The 17,788-nt window shown below is 42.2% G+C and overlaps 1 protein-coding gene across 1 annotated transcript in view; it reads left to right on the forward strand.

Annotated features, from left to right (window-relative positions):
* The window catches only part of LYSMD2 (LysM domain containing 2), a 51,759-nt gene extending 35,572 nt beyond the window's left edge, over positions 1-16,187 (forward strand). The window contains exon 3 of the mRNA XM_075855217.1: positions 15,159-16,187. Within this exon, the coding sequence (XP_075711332.1) occupies positions 15,159-15,204 (46 nt within the window). The 3' untranslated portion in view covers positions 15,205-16,187. The remainder of the gene's footprint in view (positions 1-15,158) is intronic.
* The last annotated feature ends 1,601 nt before the right edge of the window (positions 16,188-17,788 follow it).

Consider the following 17,788-nt stretch of genomic DNA (forward strand, 5'->3'; position numbering starts at 1 on the left):
TAGACATCCCGTCCTGGCTGGAAGGAATGTCTATTCACTGTCTAAACTCTTCAGTAACGTTAATATGTCTGTATAAGACAGCACATAGTGACACTGCGTTGTCACTATGCGCTGACTAAATGAATGGGGAGAAGTGTATGACGCTGATTGGTCACGGATTGGTCAGCGTCGTACACTCCTGTACAACGCCCACTTGGTCTAAAGTAAAAACACGCCCAGTTGGGCATTAAGAAACAAATTAGCATAAAGCTAAAATCGCTCCTAACGTGGTAAAAATCGATTTTTTCCTAAATAAAAGGCACTGCTGTGACCTACATTATAGCGCCCATCCCATTATGTAGAAGATAGGACACTTATAATGTGGTGACAGAGTCTCTAAGCTTAGAATACTGTGCTCTCAAATGAAAATTTTTGTAGCATAGTATCTGTTCGACGTGCACCGTATATATTTTTCCAGTACATCCCTCATGACAGCACTACAGGAGATTGCCCTATTGACCTCTGTAGGGACAGGAAGACAGAGAGGTTAAAAGTCCCCTCCCACCACCCACTTGCCAGTGTTCTTCCTGTCCCCACAGGGTCAGGAACAGAGAGACGTCGCTCCTGTATTACGGCAGGAAAAGAAACTCGGGCAGGGGGCAAGATCGGGGGGTCCGTGCACTCCCCCTTCTCTTCCCCCTAAAGCCCAGGCTAACACCCCTCGAACGAGGGGTCCCTTAGCTCCCACCCTGAGACACCTACCGTAGGAATCCTAGGCAGGGTTCGGGTAGTGTGTGGGGGCTGGGGATTCCCAAGCAGGCTTCGGCCTGGCCGCGGACCAGGCGGCGACCGGCAGCTCCATAAACGTGGACGCACCGGCAGGGATCCTCGCTGCGCCGCATAGCAAGCCTCAGTCGCTGGCTATGGCGGCTGCACTCCAAAGGAAAAAATGCTGGAGACGAATAGCCGACCGGAAATGACGTCGGGCTACTTCCGGTCCGCAGCCATCTTGGAAGGCGGGAAATTCAAAATGCCCGCATTTAAAGGGACACGCACAGGTATGTAGTTAGAGCTGATAACTCTAACTTGGATTATTTTTGTGGATTGCATATTGCTGCCTGTTACCTGTCGCGGTATAGAACTTCCTCGTCCTGATGGAACTCCAGATATGTCCCAGGGTCACGTGAGTCTCACCCTTGGGGTAAGGGTTATGACCCCTTATGTATGCACACCATACTTTACCTACCTTCTGTTTTCTCTAGGATAAAGATTCCTCTCAGAGACAAACTGATAAAAAGGTTATAAAATGTGCGACTTGTGCAAAAAAATTGCCAGAGTCCCATAGGAAACAATTGTGTCAGGATTGTATTGCAAAAATACTAAAGGAGGAACAACCAACGTTCATGTCTGAACATAGGGCTATGATTCGTGAAGAAGTGGGTCAGTCAGTAGCCTCCCTCGCCCCTCCTCAAGAAACTCCCTCCCACTCCCGGGCAAAAAGACCACGGATGGAAGTGGATCAAAAATATTGTCCTCCCTCTCAGGGGTCTGACTCGGAGCAGGAGTGTTATTACCTATCGGAGGGTGAGTTAGAAGAAGGAGAGGAACTCTTGCCTTCAACTTCTTCCACTCAAGAGAAAAAAAATTTCTTCTCTTCCGAGATGTCTGATACCTTAATTCAAGCAATACGGGAAACCATGTATATTCCCGAAGAAGACCAGCCACAATCTCAAAAGAATGGTGACAACTGAATGGGAAGATTCAGAAAAAAGGCTCTTCATTTCAAGAGATTTTAAAAACAGACTTCTCTTTGATCCAGAAGACACTAAACCTTGGGATGAAATCCCAAAAGTAGATGTCCCAGTAGCTAGGGTTGCTAAAAAAAACGCAATCCCATTTGAAGATTCCTCGCAGTTGAGGGACGCCATGGACCGAAAGGCAGACGGGCTACTGAAAAGAGCGTGGGAATCTTCCTCTGCTTTGATCTCGACTAATATCGCGGCCACATCAGTAGCAAGAGCAATGTTTATATGGTTAAACCAGCTGGAGACCCATTTGATGATGAAGACATCACGACAAGATCTATTAGAATCTCTACCTTTACTAAAAATGGCAACCGGATTCTTGGTAGACGCTTCAGCGGAATCTATTAGATTTGCTGCCAGGAATGGGGCTCTCTCAAATGCTGCTAGAAGAGCATTATGGCTCAAAATGTGGTCAGGAGATACGAAGTCCAAGAACAAATTGTGTTCTATCCCGTTTACAGGGTCTCTAATGTTCGGTCCTCTCCTCGATAACATGCTGGAGAGTGCAGCAGATAGGAAAAAGGGGTTTCCTGAAGAGAAACCAAAAAAACCCCCTCAGTTTGGAAGATTTCGCCAACAGAGTGATCCTACCTTACAGAACTACAGCGGGAAAGGGAAGTCCGGTCGCTGGAGTTACCCCAAAGGAAAAAGGGGTCGAGGATATCTCCTTAACCCAAATAATTCATTCCAGCCCTCAAAGCAATGACGCCAAGAGCATAGGAGGAAGACTCCTACAATTTTATCCCAAATGGTTGAGAATAACCCAGAACCCCTGGGTTCTAAAGATCATAGAAGAAGGGTACAAAATAGAATTTTCCTCCATTCCTCCAGAGAAATTTCTAATAACCCAGTACCAAGCAAAAGACCTTCATCAGATCCTTATCCAGGACGTCCAGAAACTACTCAAATTGAGAGCCATTTCTCCAGTTCCCCACAATGAAATATGCAAAGGCCACTATTCAAAAATCTTCTTAGTCAAAAAACCAAACGGTTCCTACAGGACAATAATCAACCTGAAGGTCCTAAACAAATGGGTGAAATATCGAAAATTCAAGATGGAGTCTATCAGATCGACTATTCCTCTAATAAGGGAAGAGGCATCAATGTGTACGATCGATTTAAAGGATGCGTATATTGTCTGCCTCCCTTTCGCCATTTCCTCCGCCCCCAGAATTTTTACAAAAATTATGGCAGAGATCATGGCATTCGTAAGAAGTCAGGCCATAGTAATTATCCCATATCTAGACGACTTCTTGTTGACGGCAGATACTCCGTCTATCTTAGACAGTCATCGGTCACAGGTTCTTTCCCTACTACAGGAATTGGGATGGATAATCAACTTTCAGAAGTCGAGTCTTCCTCCCCAAAAACAGAAGGTCTTCTTAGGAGTACTGCTAGACTCCTCCCTTCAACATTCCTTCCTCCCAAGAGAGAAACAAATACTCCTACTGGCAGAAGTAAGGAAATTTTGGGGGAAAGACGCCTGTTCCATAAGGGAATGTATGTGGATGTTGGGAATGATGACGTCTTGCATCCAATCTATTCCATGGAGCCAATTTCACTCCAGACCCTTACAGAATCTGATCTTGTCCCAGTGGGATCGAAAACAGAACTCCCTGAATTAAAATTTCCGAGACTGTTAAATCATCCCTCCTGTGGTGGCTCTGCACAAACAACATAGACAAGGGAGTCCCTGGAGAATGGTCCCTAAACAGGGAAGTCTTTCTGTCCTTAACCCGAAATTGGGGTTATCCACAAATAGACCTGTTTGCCACGAGGAAAAACTCTCAAGTAGAGACATTCTTCTCCCTAAATCTCAGAGACAACCTATTGGGAGTAGATGCATTGTCCCAACCCTGGGACATGGATCTGGCCTATGCCTTTCCTCCGTTTCCTCTAATACCAATGGTATTAAGAAAAATCCAGGAAGATTTGACAAAGCTCATCATTATTCTTCCCTATTGGCCAAAAAGAAGTTGGTTTCCAATTGTAAAATACCTAGCGTTGGAAGACCCTATCATGCTCCCAGTCAAGGAGAATCTTCTCTCCCAGGGTCCCTTATTCTTTCAAGGAATAGAAACTCTGAAATTGTCAGTCTGGATCCTGAAAGGCAGATCTTGAGGAACCACGGTCTGTCAGATGAGGTAATTTCAACTATCTTATCAAGTCATAAAGAAGTTACCTCTAAAATCTATCAAAAGATTTGGAAGAAATTCTGTTCCTGGCATGGAAACCCAGGACCAGACCCCTTTTCTCCCAACATCGCGAAAATCCTAGATTTTTTACAATCGGGATTCAAGAAAGGGCTTAGTCCTAGTACCTTAAAAGTACAGATCTCACCCTTAGGTAATTTTTTTTAACGCTCCCCTGGCTGAACATCGGTGGATCAGAAGATTCACTCAAGCGGTCTCTAAACTGAAACCTTCCCTAAAGAAATCAGTTCCTACCTGGGATTTGAATGTGGTGTTAATGACTCTTTGTGAGCCCCCCTTTGAGCCGCTCGACACAATTAGTATGCACTTTTTAACTCTAAAAGCTGCATTCTTAGTCGCTATTACTTCAGCAAGAAGGATTGGAGAAATCCAATCTCTGTCAGTCATAGAACCATACCTAAAAGTACAAGAGGATAAGATCATCCTAAAGCTGGATCCCTCCTTTATTCCAAAGGTATCTACTGCTTTTCATAGAGAACAAGAAATAATTCTACCTTCCTTTTATCCAGATCCAAAAAACCAACAAGAAGAAAAATTCCATTGCCTGGATGTCAGGCGAACAATTCTTCAGTATCTGGATAGAACCTCCTCCTGGAGACAAGATAAAAATCTATTTGTCCTGTTTGGAGGAAAGAAAGCCTCCAAAAGGCTCTCTAGCGAGATGGGTAAAAACTACCATACAAGAAGCCTACAAGTCCCAAGGACTATGTGCCCCACAAGGCATCAGAGCCCATTCAACGAGGGCAGTTTCGGCATCCTGGGCAGAAAGAGGAGAAGCCTCTTTGGACCAAATCTGCAGAGCTGCCACTTGGTCAAGCCATCGTACGTTTTGCAAACATTATAGGCTCGATGTTCTGTCCGATACGGATTTAAGTTTTGGACAGAAAGTCCTTCAATTCGTAGTCCCGCCCTGAGCATTATAATCTGGTATTGCTCCTGTAGTGCTGTCATGAGGGATGTACTGGAAAATAGCAATTAGACCTACCGGTAATTGTATTTCCAGGAATCCATCATGACAGCACCATTACATCCCTCCCTTATTGAATTCTGATTTGTGCAATTAACATGTCAGTTATTATCCCTAGAAATAAAATAGGGTTGCATCCATCCTGGTGTAGTAATTGAAAAACACTGGCAAGTGGGTGGTGGGAGGGGCCTTTTAACCTCTCGGTCTTCCTGTCCCTAAAGAGGTCAATAGGGCAACCTCCTGTAGTGCTGTCATGATGGATTCCTGGAAATACAATTACCGGTAGGTCTAATTGCTATTTTAACACCGTCGGATGACTGGCAGTACTGGCTGAGCTCGCTCCATACTTAGCGGGTGATGGCTGTGTAATACAGCCGGCACCTCACTGCAACAGGTGGAATCAAAGATTCCTTTGATTTCCGCACATTTAACCCCTTAAACACCTCAGGCAGTTGCGACAGCGGCATTTAAAATGTTAGAATCAGGGGGGCAGCCCCCTCCAACGTACCACCTGCCCCCCCACAACGCAATCGTGGACTGCAGATGGTCGTCATGGCAGCTAGGTCTGCCATCTTTGTACGCCTGGCAGAGCTTCAAAGGAGTCTGTCAGTATAGCGATATAAATATATAGAAAACACCCAAATTGCTGTTTTTTGTGGTCACCTTTGCTCTCCAAAAAAATGTAATAAAAATTGATCAAAACGTTGCATGTACCCCAAAATGGTATCAATAAAAACTACAGCTCGCCCCGCAAAAAATAAGCCCTTACATAGCTAAATCGACAAACATTTTTTAAAAAAAAGCTATGGCTCTCAGAATACGGCGAAACAAAACAATTTTATTTATTTTTTTTAGCATTTGTTTTTAGCATTTATTTTTAGCATTTTTTATAAAAGTGGTAAAACATACATTTTGGTACCGCCGTAATCGTATCAACCCGTAGAATAAGGTGAACATATAGCTTACCGCCTGATGGATGCTGTAAAAACAAACACCCCACACAAAAAAAATGGTGTACAACAAATGGTTCCATGAAAATCTACAACTTGTCCTGCAAAAAACAAGCCCTCATATGGCTATGTCAACGAAAAAATTAAATTGTCTTTTGGAAGGCAGGGAGGAGAAAACAAATTGAAAAGCTAAAATTGGCTGTCTTAAGGGGTTAATACTGTAACCAGGTCTTACTGCAGAAATCTGATGCCTCCTTGATATTCTTGTACTTTTTGGCCATGAAGATTATATTAACTCAAATACCCAACTTTTTGGAGAAGGCAGTCACCAACCTTCATGGAATCTTCTCCATTCTTTACTATTTGCTTGTACATACCCATTCATGCACAGTCCTGGCCAAAAGTTTTGAGACTGACACAAATGTTGGTTTTTACAAAGTTTGCTGCTTCAGATTTTATCGTGGCAATTTGAATTGACTCTAGATTGTTATGAAGAGTGATCAGAAGGTGTGCAATTAATTGCAAAGACATTCCTTGCCATGAAAATAACTTAATCACAAAAACCCAATTTTCACCTCATTTGCGCCCTGCCACAAAATGACCTGCTGACATAATTTTGGTGATCTTCTCATTAGCCCAGGAGAAACAAGAATGCTGATATCACTGTCGTGCTGATTGAATTATAAGAGAAGACTGGTTGCTTTAAAAGGGGGATGGTGCTTGAAATCGTTGTCTTCTTCTGTTTACCATGGTACCCTCCAAGGAAACTGTTGCAGTCATCATTGCTGCTTGTAAGATTGAACCTCCCTCCTTGAAGTTCTTGATAATCCAATAAATAGTTAATTTAGGGGCAATTGCTGTGAAGAAGGATTCAGGGCACCCAGGAAAATCCAGCAAGTGCCAGCATTGTCTCCTAAGGAGAAATTAGCTACAGTATCGGATCCGCACCAGTGCAGAGCTTGCTCAGGAAGGTACACGCACCGTGAGGTGAAGGCTTTTGGAGGCTGGCCTGGTGTCAAGAAGGGCAGCAAGGAAGCCACTTCTCTCCGTGTAGAATATCAGTCTTTCCTTGATGATTTTCTTGAAGTACAGGGATTGGACTGCAGAGGACTGAAGGGGGCTTCATCTGAGAAAATAACTTTACCCCAGACTATTTGGGACATCTGGAAAATGAGTGTCTGGAGCAGAAAAGCTGAGCACTACCATGAGTCCTGTGTCAGGATGCTTTACTGTTTGCATTAGACCATTCATGTGTGGGGTTGCTTTTCATCTAAGGGAGTCGGGCTCACTCACAATTTTTCATAAGAACACTTCCATGAATAAAGAATGTTATCTAAACATCCTCCAAGAGCAACTTCTCCCAACGATCCAGGAGCAATTTGGTGATGAACAATTCTTTTTCCAGCATGATGGAGCACCATATCACAAGGCAGAGCTTCATTTCTGCAGGGGGAGTGAACAATTGCCTATTGCTTTCCCAGGGGAATAAAAGTGGTTTTTGTGGAAACTCATAGTAGGAAGAGGGTTTTTTTTGTTTGTTTTTTTTTTTCCAATATGAAAAAACCTTTTCTGTTTTCTAATGATCTCTTATTACTTTTTTTTTTTAATATTTTTTTTTTATAACCTACAAACATCGAATGTTTTTGAATGGTTTTTTTTTTTTCTACCGAAACACCAACACAGATTTCAATTATAAATGTTCTTGATCTTTCTACGGTGCCTTATAAATCCAAATAGACTTTGGCTCAGTAGCTTATGTGGAATCTGCTATATCTATATGAACTTAATATATCATTTCATGTGAATAAAGGTGATGTCTGATATCTTCATGCATTACATGTCTTGGAAATAAATGATGATCCCAACATACGTCATGTATATATTTGTGGCTATGTGTCTGCGTTTTGTTCTTTCTCCACCAGAGGAAACGTGCCTTATATTTAAAAAAAAAAAAAAAAAAAAAAAAAAGCGCAATTGTGTCTCAATTGTTGACTGAATTCCTATTTTTATTAGGAAATAAAGTTATGGGTTTTGTTATGACAGGTAGAAATGGGTTGGCCCTGTCCTTGGCTGCATTTATTGTCAGGCCAGCTGCTATCATATAGTATGTGTCTGCTTTGTTCATGCTATATGTATATTTCATTGACGAACACTGTAGTCTGTTGCTGCACGTGTGACACATAAGACGCCTAGATGTCTGCAGACACATTTAATGATTGTCTTCCCTGCTGTCGCCTTGATCATCATCACTGTATAAATGCCTGTCAGTGGCCATCAGAAGTGGATGCATTAACTAAATTCTATCCTAATTCATTCATTACGTAGCGCTGACTGGAGGATGATTACTTTTCACATATGCCATCGCTAGTCATGCATGTCATGCTGGATTCTCTCTAAGGCTAGGCAACCTAGCACATTTATTTCAAGCGTTCACTCAGATTTTGAAATATATAAAAAAAATTGTTATTCCTTCCATTCTTGAGTGCTACAAATCTCTGATCCCCTGACACTTAGTAGATCAGAAGGAGCCATATTTATACAACTGTTCAACTCCTTCATGGAATATACAGTAAAGATGTGTAGATTTAGTGACTTGGGATGTCTTGATGGGCAGTACGGAGAGGTTAATCGAACACATGTCCAGATAAGGCTAATTCAAATCGCTTTGGTCAGAAACGGTAGAGGAGTACAATATAATAAAGAGGAAGGGCAGGAGTGGGCCCGGATGAGCTTGGTTCTATTTGAAACATGTGTTCTCTGGTTCTCTGCCTACAGTTCTGTGTTTGCCTCTAACAGGCTATGATGTCTCGTCTCTTGGTTTCTCCCTATTGTGAATTAGGTGCCGAGGCCCTTTTACACTGGCCGATTTATCGTTGGACAAGCGTTCGTACAACATACATCGCTCCTTGCGACAGGTGCAAGTGAACGCCGATCAACAAGCTGTCTCATTGATCGGCGCTCATTGCACTGGCCAAAATTGAATAGATTTAGATTTTATCTGTATTAACTTCACATAGACGTTATTACTTTCCTACAGTTACAGTTGCCTGAGCCTAAAGCGTACGCCACTTTCAGTGAAAAACTATTCTATATCACTGGTGGTCGTTCTGCATACGGGAGCCATGGAGACGAGTAGGACGCTCTGTCTCCTACTGCAGAGTTATGAGCCACCGGCAGTACGGACTATACACAGTCCATTCTGCTGCTGCTAGAAGAAAGATAGCTAGTACGAGTGATTTAGGAAAATGATTATAGTGCCAGCTTCTTCACACTCCTGCACTATAGTCAATTTATACTGGAAGCGGAGGTATGCTTTAATCTTATCTTATGCGAAGACTCCCCGAGTCTTAGCCATAGTGGCAGAAAGCAACTAGAAAGAGTTGGTCTCACACACACAAAAAAAATATGACCTTGAGCTTTATTGCATTATGTAGACAGTCCATTGATTTCAGGGAAATGAATGCTTAAATGCCTCTTCTCCCAGTGATGACAACTGATCCATGGTAGCCCATCTGACACTAAATAGAGGTTGTTCAAAGAGAACAACTCCTGTAAGTGATTCTTTCTAATTAACCCCTTAATGACATCCGATGTACTATTTCATCACTGTTGTTAAGGACCATTAAAAGAGACTCTGTCACCACATTATAAGTGGCCTATCTCCTACATAAGGAGATGGGCGCTATAATGTAGATGACAGTAGTGCTTTTTATTTAAAAAAAAAAACAATCTATTTTCACCACTTTATTAGCGATTCATGCTAATGCGTTTCTTAATACCCAAGTGGGCGTATTTTTACTTTGGTCAGTGTCATACACTCCTCTGTACAACTCCCACTTGGTCTAATCAGTGTTATGCACTCCTCTCCATTCATTTAGGCAGCGCATAGGGATCCTTTTAGATTTATGTGCTGTCTTATACTAAAACATTAACGATACTGAAGTGTTTAGACCGTGAATAGACATTCCACGGGATGTCTATTCACAATCCCTGCACTTCGTTACTGTTTCTGTGGTAGTTACAGCAGAGCAAAGCCTCTTTAACTCAACACAGCGTATAGGTACATTGTCCTTATGGTGCGTGCTTAGTAGCTGAGCCCAGTTAGGCCTCGCCTGGAAGCGGGGCCTAAAAAGCTTCCGGCTGCAGAAAGAAGATGCTGCAGATTCAGAATCTGAGCCTGTGACGACAGCTGTAAAGGCATGGAACGGAGCTAACTCCAATCCCTGCCATTAACACCTTATTTTTATTTATTTATTTTTATTTTTTTTATTTTTTCCCGGCCGGTTTGCATCCGTTCCGGGCCGTGTTGCCGGTTTTACCGGCCGATTTGGACCCGATTTGCATCCGTTTTTTTTCCCTGACTGTTTTTTAATCGAATGAATTTCATTTGTCAATTGTTTTTTTGAGTCAACCCACTATAAACACACCCAGTAAGGTCACATGATTGCCAGTCAACCTTTTTCACTTGCTTACAGAGTATAGAGAGCTATGTCTGATCCCTCAGCTGCATTTCATTGGATAGGATTCAATAGGATATAAATGAAGTTTATAGTGGAATGAACACATATTCCATAGCAACAGATGCCTAATTAAACTACACATAGATACTGTTCATTCCAGGTCTATCAAGCACAGGAATTTCCAAAAACGTCTGTTTATATGGAGTTTGTGTTTATTTCCTCCTCACCTCCATCTGTTCATGCCATGTCTACCAAGCATAAAAAAAATCATTATGCCCTTTTTTATATTATCTTCACATTACTAATAATGTTCATTCCTTTACTTCATTAGTTTTCAACATTGTTTTGTATGTCCCCCTGGACAAAGCGCTTGATGTCCCTATCCAGATATGGACAGAGACATCAGGGGCAACTCCTGAAGTGGAATCTCCATGTGGCCGGTGATTCCACTTCAGGCGTTTCCCCTGATGTCAACGTCCATATATGGACAGAGACATCAAGCGGGGATTCCGCTCCTTCAGGGAGCTAAAGTGGGGCTAGCACATAGAGCAGGGACGAAGCTGCAGCAGCTGCTTGCGGCGCCATCGGCCATGGTAGGTGTCGCCGCTGGCAGCCTCTATAGCTGTAGCGACGCCTGAAGAAGCGACCGGGCGGAAAGGAGGCTTATTTGCCGGGCCAGGGCGATTTGGGAAGGGAGCCATCACAGCGCCCCCTTCCACCTGCTGTACACCCCAGCACTGCCACACAGTACCCCTGTACATAGCAGAGCAGGGACCGCGCTACAGCAGTACCCCCAAAGTGTTACCTCCAGCATACAGCGCTTCTTCTGAATGGGATACACTCCTCCTCCTCACATGCACTCTGCGCTGTGAGGAGGAGGAGGAGAGAGTGCGCGAGCGACGATAGACCCGGCCATTACTCGGGACACATTCCGGTGATGGCCGTGTATTACCCGGCCCGTCAAAAAATCGGTCGTGTGAATAGCCCCATTAGGGGTCTATTGTTCCTAATGCAGCCAGGTGATGGCCGATTTATGAACGGCCGTCACCCGGGCGGGAAACCCTGTCGTGTGAATTCCGCCTAAGTCTTTTATTATAGGAAAAACCTTAAAACGTTAACGACCCAAACTGTTATTTTTCCCGCACGGTGAACTCTGAAAAAAATAAAAATGCCAGAATCGCTATTTTTTTGGTTATCGCTCTCCCAAAACATAGAATAAAAAGTCCCATGTACCCAAAAATAGTACCCTTAAAAACTACAATCCATCCTGCAAAAGACAAGCTTTTTGGACTGAGAAATAAAAAAAAGTTATTGCTCTCAGAATATGGTGACACAAAAGATTAAATTTATTTTAAAAAAAAATAAAAAATGATTTTTATTGCGCAAACCCTGCAAAACATAAAAAAAACTATATACGGTATGGTATCACTGTAATCTTATCAATCTGCAGAATAAAGTATTTAATTTATAGCCCACGGTTAACACTGTAATAAGTGATAAAAAAAATTGTCAATTGATGGTTTTTGGTCACCTTGCTTGACAAAAAATGGAATGAAAAGTGATCAAAAAAATCGCATGTACCCCCAAATTTAACCAATGAAAACTACAGATTGTCCCGCAACAAATAAGCCCTCACACCGCTCCAGTGGAGAAAAAATAAGAAAGTTCTGGCTCAGAATATGGCGACACAAAATATGCACAGTTCCAAAAGCGGATAAGATTGGGCACCGTTTATCCGTGCGACACTGGCCACACCTCTGCGGATTATTTATTTACCTCATTATTATACCACCTTATTATGCCCTGATGTACTCTGCCCAGCTTACATGTGACCACACAATATAAACTGAAATGCCAATAAAATCACAAACCGAACAACCACCAAGCAAAATCTGCGCTCCAAAAGCCAAATGGCGCTCCCTCACTTCTGAACCCTATAGCGTACCCAAACTGCAGTTTACGTCCACATATATATGGCATCGCCATACTCTGGAGAACCCGCTCAACAGTTTGAGGTATTTTGTCTTCAGTGGCACAAACTGGCCACAACATATTGTGCACTAAAAGGGCATACCTGTGGAAAATTGCATTTTTCACTTTGCACCGTTCGCTGCACATAAGTATATCACAGGAAAGCAGTGCACGGAGAGCTGATTTCCAGTAAGGAAAGGAAAGAATAATTACAAAGTCCAGCCTGCTAAATAACCAGTGAGAAAATGGTCAGGACACCTCTCACATATGCTGAGGAGAATGAGTCTTGGTAAGGGGGACCCTGGAGGGTTGTTTAATTGCGGTAAACCTATAGTTTTCGTCTGAAAGGTTATAACATGAATCAATATTATCTTGTCATTTCTAAGAGGACCGTAAATAACAAAAAAATCTGAATGTGGATATAGGCCTTTACTCTGTATTGATGCCATTCATTTAGAATTTCAGAAATGAACTATAGCCGTTTTACTATTTTACCATACCTCCCAACTGTCCCGCATTCCGGGAGGTGTCCCGCTGTCCTGGGCGGCCAGTGGCATGTCCCGGTTTAAACTTTTATCCCGGTTCTTAGGACCAGTCTAATCCAATGGGGAAGCAGGGAGTAGTCGGCTCCCTGCGCCACCATTCACTTTGTAACGACAGCCGTCAACAGCTCAGCACAGGGAGGCACGATGCAGTGACGTCATCATACCTGCCTGCTCAGAGCCACACACAGCACAGACCGAAGGTATCTCCTTCGCTCGTAGTGGGAACAGGGCTAAGAGTAGTTTTCTATTATTATTATATTACCAAATATGCAAAACTTTTTAACTTTATTTTGGTTTTTTAATAGTAAAGCATTTTGTAAGGGGGAAAAAGTGGGTTTTTCATTTTTTATTTTTTTTAAATTAACTTTATTAAATTTTTTATTTTACTAGTCCCACTAGGGGACTTTAATATGCGATTCTCCGATCGCTATTATAATACACTGCAATACTTTTGTATTGAAGTGTATTACTGCCTGTCCGTTTAAAACGGACAGGCATCTGCTAGGTCATGCCTCCGGCATGATCTAGCAGGCATTCGCTACAGGCAGACCTGGGGGCCTTTATTAGGCCCCCGGCTGCCATTGGAGACACAGACACTCGGCGATCTTATTGCCGGGTGTCAGTGGCATGAGAGCTACCTCTCTCCAAAACCACTCAGATGCGGTGCTCGCTATTGTGCACCGCATCTGAGAGGTTAAACGGGTGAGATCGATACTAATATCGATCTCACCCAGCAGAGCAGGGACGCCCCCAGCCCTCCGCTACATCTGGCAGCTGAGAGCAGGGAGATTTGACCGCTCCCTGCTCTGTTTACTTATCCTGATGCAGTGCCGTAAAAAGGCATATGCATCAGAATAAAGCCCGTTTGTGGCCGCCGTTAAAAGGCGTATTGGCGGTCACTAACGGGTTAAAGCTGCTTCTTTTGATCTATTAACACTGGACAGGTAGGCAGCATATGTAAAAAAAAGTGGCCTTTTATAAACGGAAAGATCTTCTTTGGATTTAACTATTTTAGTGGCCATTTAAGATGATAATGTGAAATGTCTAGGCCTAGTAAACCGCCTTGTACCTCCAGAACTACAGTGTTTCTGCGGGTACATCTTCCCAGATCCTTGTTGCCATTAAGATCTGATTGGCTTCCTGAAGGTGGCCATACACACTAGATGTAAGTCTGCCATTGTCGGAGGATCGGCCGACTTCTATTGTTAAGGCTGGTGTTCCGACTCTCCTCCAAAGGAAAATGTCGGGGGAAAGAAGGGCCAGGCATGTTAGATTTCAAAATGCCCAAACCTATTGTTTCTAAGGTATGACAGCGGCTTTCTCCCTATTAAGAACACATGCACGCTCGGCCAACAGGACATGTTTATGGGGGAGGGGATGTTTGGAGGAATAACTGTCGGTCTAAAGAACGTTCATCTGACTGCTATCTAAATGCATACCAAACTTAATACTGCATTGTTTTCAGTACAACACCTTGACCTGTCATTTGGTTGTTTCCAGTGAGCCGTCATTAATTCCTGCTTAGAAAGCCATACTATTATATAGCAATTACATGGCATTTGTTCACCTGAACCCATTTCTTATTATTAATCCTATTTCTACTGGCTTTTCTGTAGCTGACGACACCGGATCAAATGAATGAGCGTGTATAAAGCTACTGAAAAATCAACATAGTATGAGTCATGTGTAAATGTCACAGATCCACAGCTTTTATGTGCAGGTCATGTTGTTGAATGAAAATTGGTAACATTGACCAGTCTTTCGAATGGAATATTTGTAATAGGATTCATCTTCTGCCTGCTTGTTATAAGAGCTTTCAGAAATATTCCACTGATAGGAGAACAGATGTGGATGCAGCCTGATAAAGGCTCGTATCCATCTAACCTGGGCCTGTGAGTCAGAAAACTTAGGAGCCAACCTTGATATAATGTCACAATATTACGTTCTCCCAAACAGCGTAAACTTGGCTAATGTAACACCCTGCCAATATCTGTGTGGAGAGTGCTGCCAACAGAGTGGTTACCCTACAGCGGCCCCAGTAATGCCCTTTCTCTGTAGTCTCGACCTCTGCAGCCTTTTACATACTCCCCTCCCCCGGAAGTAAAAAGAATTTTCAATAAAAACTAATTCTAAAGTTTCACCAAACACACTGGAAGGAATTTTTATTTTCTTAATAAAAAGTTCAAAGGTGTAAAGAGTCTTAACAAAATGCATACCGCGTTGTCTGGTCTAACCGATCCTTCCAATCATTTCCTTATGTGTTTCTAGGCATGAAGAGGACGACTCCTATGCAACTTCCTCCTATCAGCATTGAGCAAGAAGTATCATTCCGGTGTGATCTACCCTTCAGAGGAAGACCCACCAACACAATACAGTATCGAAGAGACTTCCTATAAAACAAAATCCATAGCTGATATTTTATTACTATATTGCACTGAAATGAAGTTCTTTTTTTCTTCACAACTATTCAGTGTCCTTATTATGTCGCATTCACAATCAAGTCACAGCCTTTCAAATATCTATAGAAACAATATTATTTTTTATTGCAGACATATCTTGTAGCAGATTATTTGCAGTATAAATTATTTTGTGTTTTGAGTTGGTTCTTTTAAAAAGGGATGGTTCCCACTTCCAAAGACTGTTTCTGGAATTAACTGCTCAGCCGCAGTGTTTAATTTGCAATAGGGTGTGGATGTTTTTGTTTTTTTTTATTATTGCAACTAAAAAATAATTTATAAATATAAGTGCTTGAGTTGTCCTACAACGTCTTAAAACATTCTGGTTAAAAATGTCTCTGGACAAATGTATGTGAATTAGGGCAACGTATTACTGATGGGGAGCCAGATCTAATGCTTCAAGAGAATCTATTTCTTCCTTAATCCAAAATGGCCACCATTATAGAACTTACAGGGGTTCTCACAAAGCTTTTTCAAACTCCTGACTAGTCCTTCTGCTGTACACCCCCGTACGATGTGTTTTTTTGCATCAGGCAAATTTACCATTCAAAAGTGGGGGAGCTTGGTGACCACCCCTTTTGGAATTTGTAGGGTAACCACTTCCAGTTGTCACTTTCGGAAAGAACAGCTGGAGGGAATTTGTAACAACTTTACAGGACTCTATTAATTGTGGTTTCTGGGGATTTTTGGTTTGAGGTGGAAATGCTCCTAATTTTAGCTGTTTGTTCATTTAAATACATGCAGTTTTGTTTTATCACTCTCTCTTTTTTAATTTGCTGAGCGGATGCAGTTATTACGCGAGTGTGTGTGTGTTATATTCATTAAAAATCTTAATGTACTACTTCTGCGTCTTATTTTATTGTACCCCTTATTTATGTATTTACTCATGATTTTATTTGATACAGTTATAATTATTTCCCAATAACTAGAAGCTATATAATAAGTTAACAATGGACTGCATATCACTGTAAAAGCAATCCTATGTAAGAAATTGCAAAAAATTAGACATATCACTGAGAATGCAGCTCATTCGGCTTATTTAAAGGGGTTTTGTGGGACATTTATGGCATTTCCTGTGGATATGCTATAAATGTCAGATGTGGGTCCCACCTATCACTAGAACAGGGTCCCCTAAACACCGTTCTACCTTTCTGTGTTCGTGTTGGCACTTGTGATCGCCGACCATTTAAGTAGGAAACTGCTTCCGTAACCACCAGTCACTTCTATGGAAGTTACGGAAACCGCGTAGCTCAGCGAGCTATGCTATTCTCTACTAACATGGTCGGAAATGTCAGAGGTGGGACCCACATCTATCTGACATTTGTGGCATATCCTGTGGACATGCCATAATGTCCCAAATGGTAAAACCCCTTTAATTAAAAAATAGATAAAATATAACCTTTAATAGTTACTCTAAAAATACTATAGAAACAAAACAAATAGTTTTAGTCTTCAATCCTTTTTAAAAACAAAACACCAACTATGAGATTTAACACCATATTCCAAGGATGAAACAACACCCAGCACCAGAACAACAATGGGGCAAAACAGTGGAAGGAGGAATATGTAACCCAGGAGAGAGACAAATTCTACTCTACATTCTTCTTCTTTAAAATGAACTGCATCTTTAACAAGGTCGTGTCAATTTGTCTGGTTCTATTTGCATTATGTTTTTACCCCTTGTCAGACATAGGTCCGTAAACCAAAAAGAGAAAAAAAATCTACAGACCTACCTTAACAGTTCCATAGGTTTCTATTGGGGCTTATACACACAGCCGTGTTAATGCTCCCTGTCACCTCCAAATTGTAAGGAGCTGTAACACGGCACCCATGGACTTTATTGCACCCCACTTTACCTCTGTATGCCTCCAATTTTTATACAGAGGTATTCCATCTCGTTCCCCAGGGCGGCACCACTTAGAGGTTGACCCTTGACTTCTGTAGAAGCAGGAACAGCGAGAGAAGTTAAAAGGTCCCTCCCACCAGTGTTTCCTACAGGGGTCAGGTCAGAGAAAACGTTTTTGTTTTTTTTGTTTTTTTTTCAAAGGAAGGCTAAACTTCCATTTTAATTATTTAAAAGAAAATGGCATAATCTTCCACCGCACTGTACAGATTTTATCACTGTCCCAGTGGGGCTCACAATCTAAATTCCCTTTTTAGTAAGTTTTTGTAGTGGGGAAGGAAACCCACACAAACACGGGGAGAACATACAGGCTACATGCAGATGTTGTCCTTGGTTGGATTCGAAAACCAGGACCCCAGTGCAAGGCAAGAGTGCTAACCTCCTCCTGGTCTTTTTTGTTTGTCACTTTTCAGCTCCCCTATGGTGGGGGGAGTCCCTGTTTTTGTCTTATCACCTTCATTCCTGTGAGAATGATTTGGGGAAAACTAGACCGAGACCTGCTCGTTTAAGCCTGCTGTAGCTGTATCGCATGGAGGATG

The sequence above is a fragment of the Rhinoderma darwinii genome, chromosome 3 (assembly GCF_050947455.1).
Source record: "Rhinoderma darwinii isolate aRhiDar2 chromosome 3, aRhiDar2.hap1, whole genome shotgun sequence".
Classification (NCBI taxonomy): domain Eukaryota; kingdom Metazoa; phylum Chordata; class Amphibia; order Anura; family Rhinodermatidae; genus Rhinoderma; species Rhinoderma darwinii.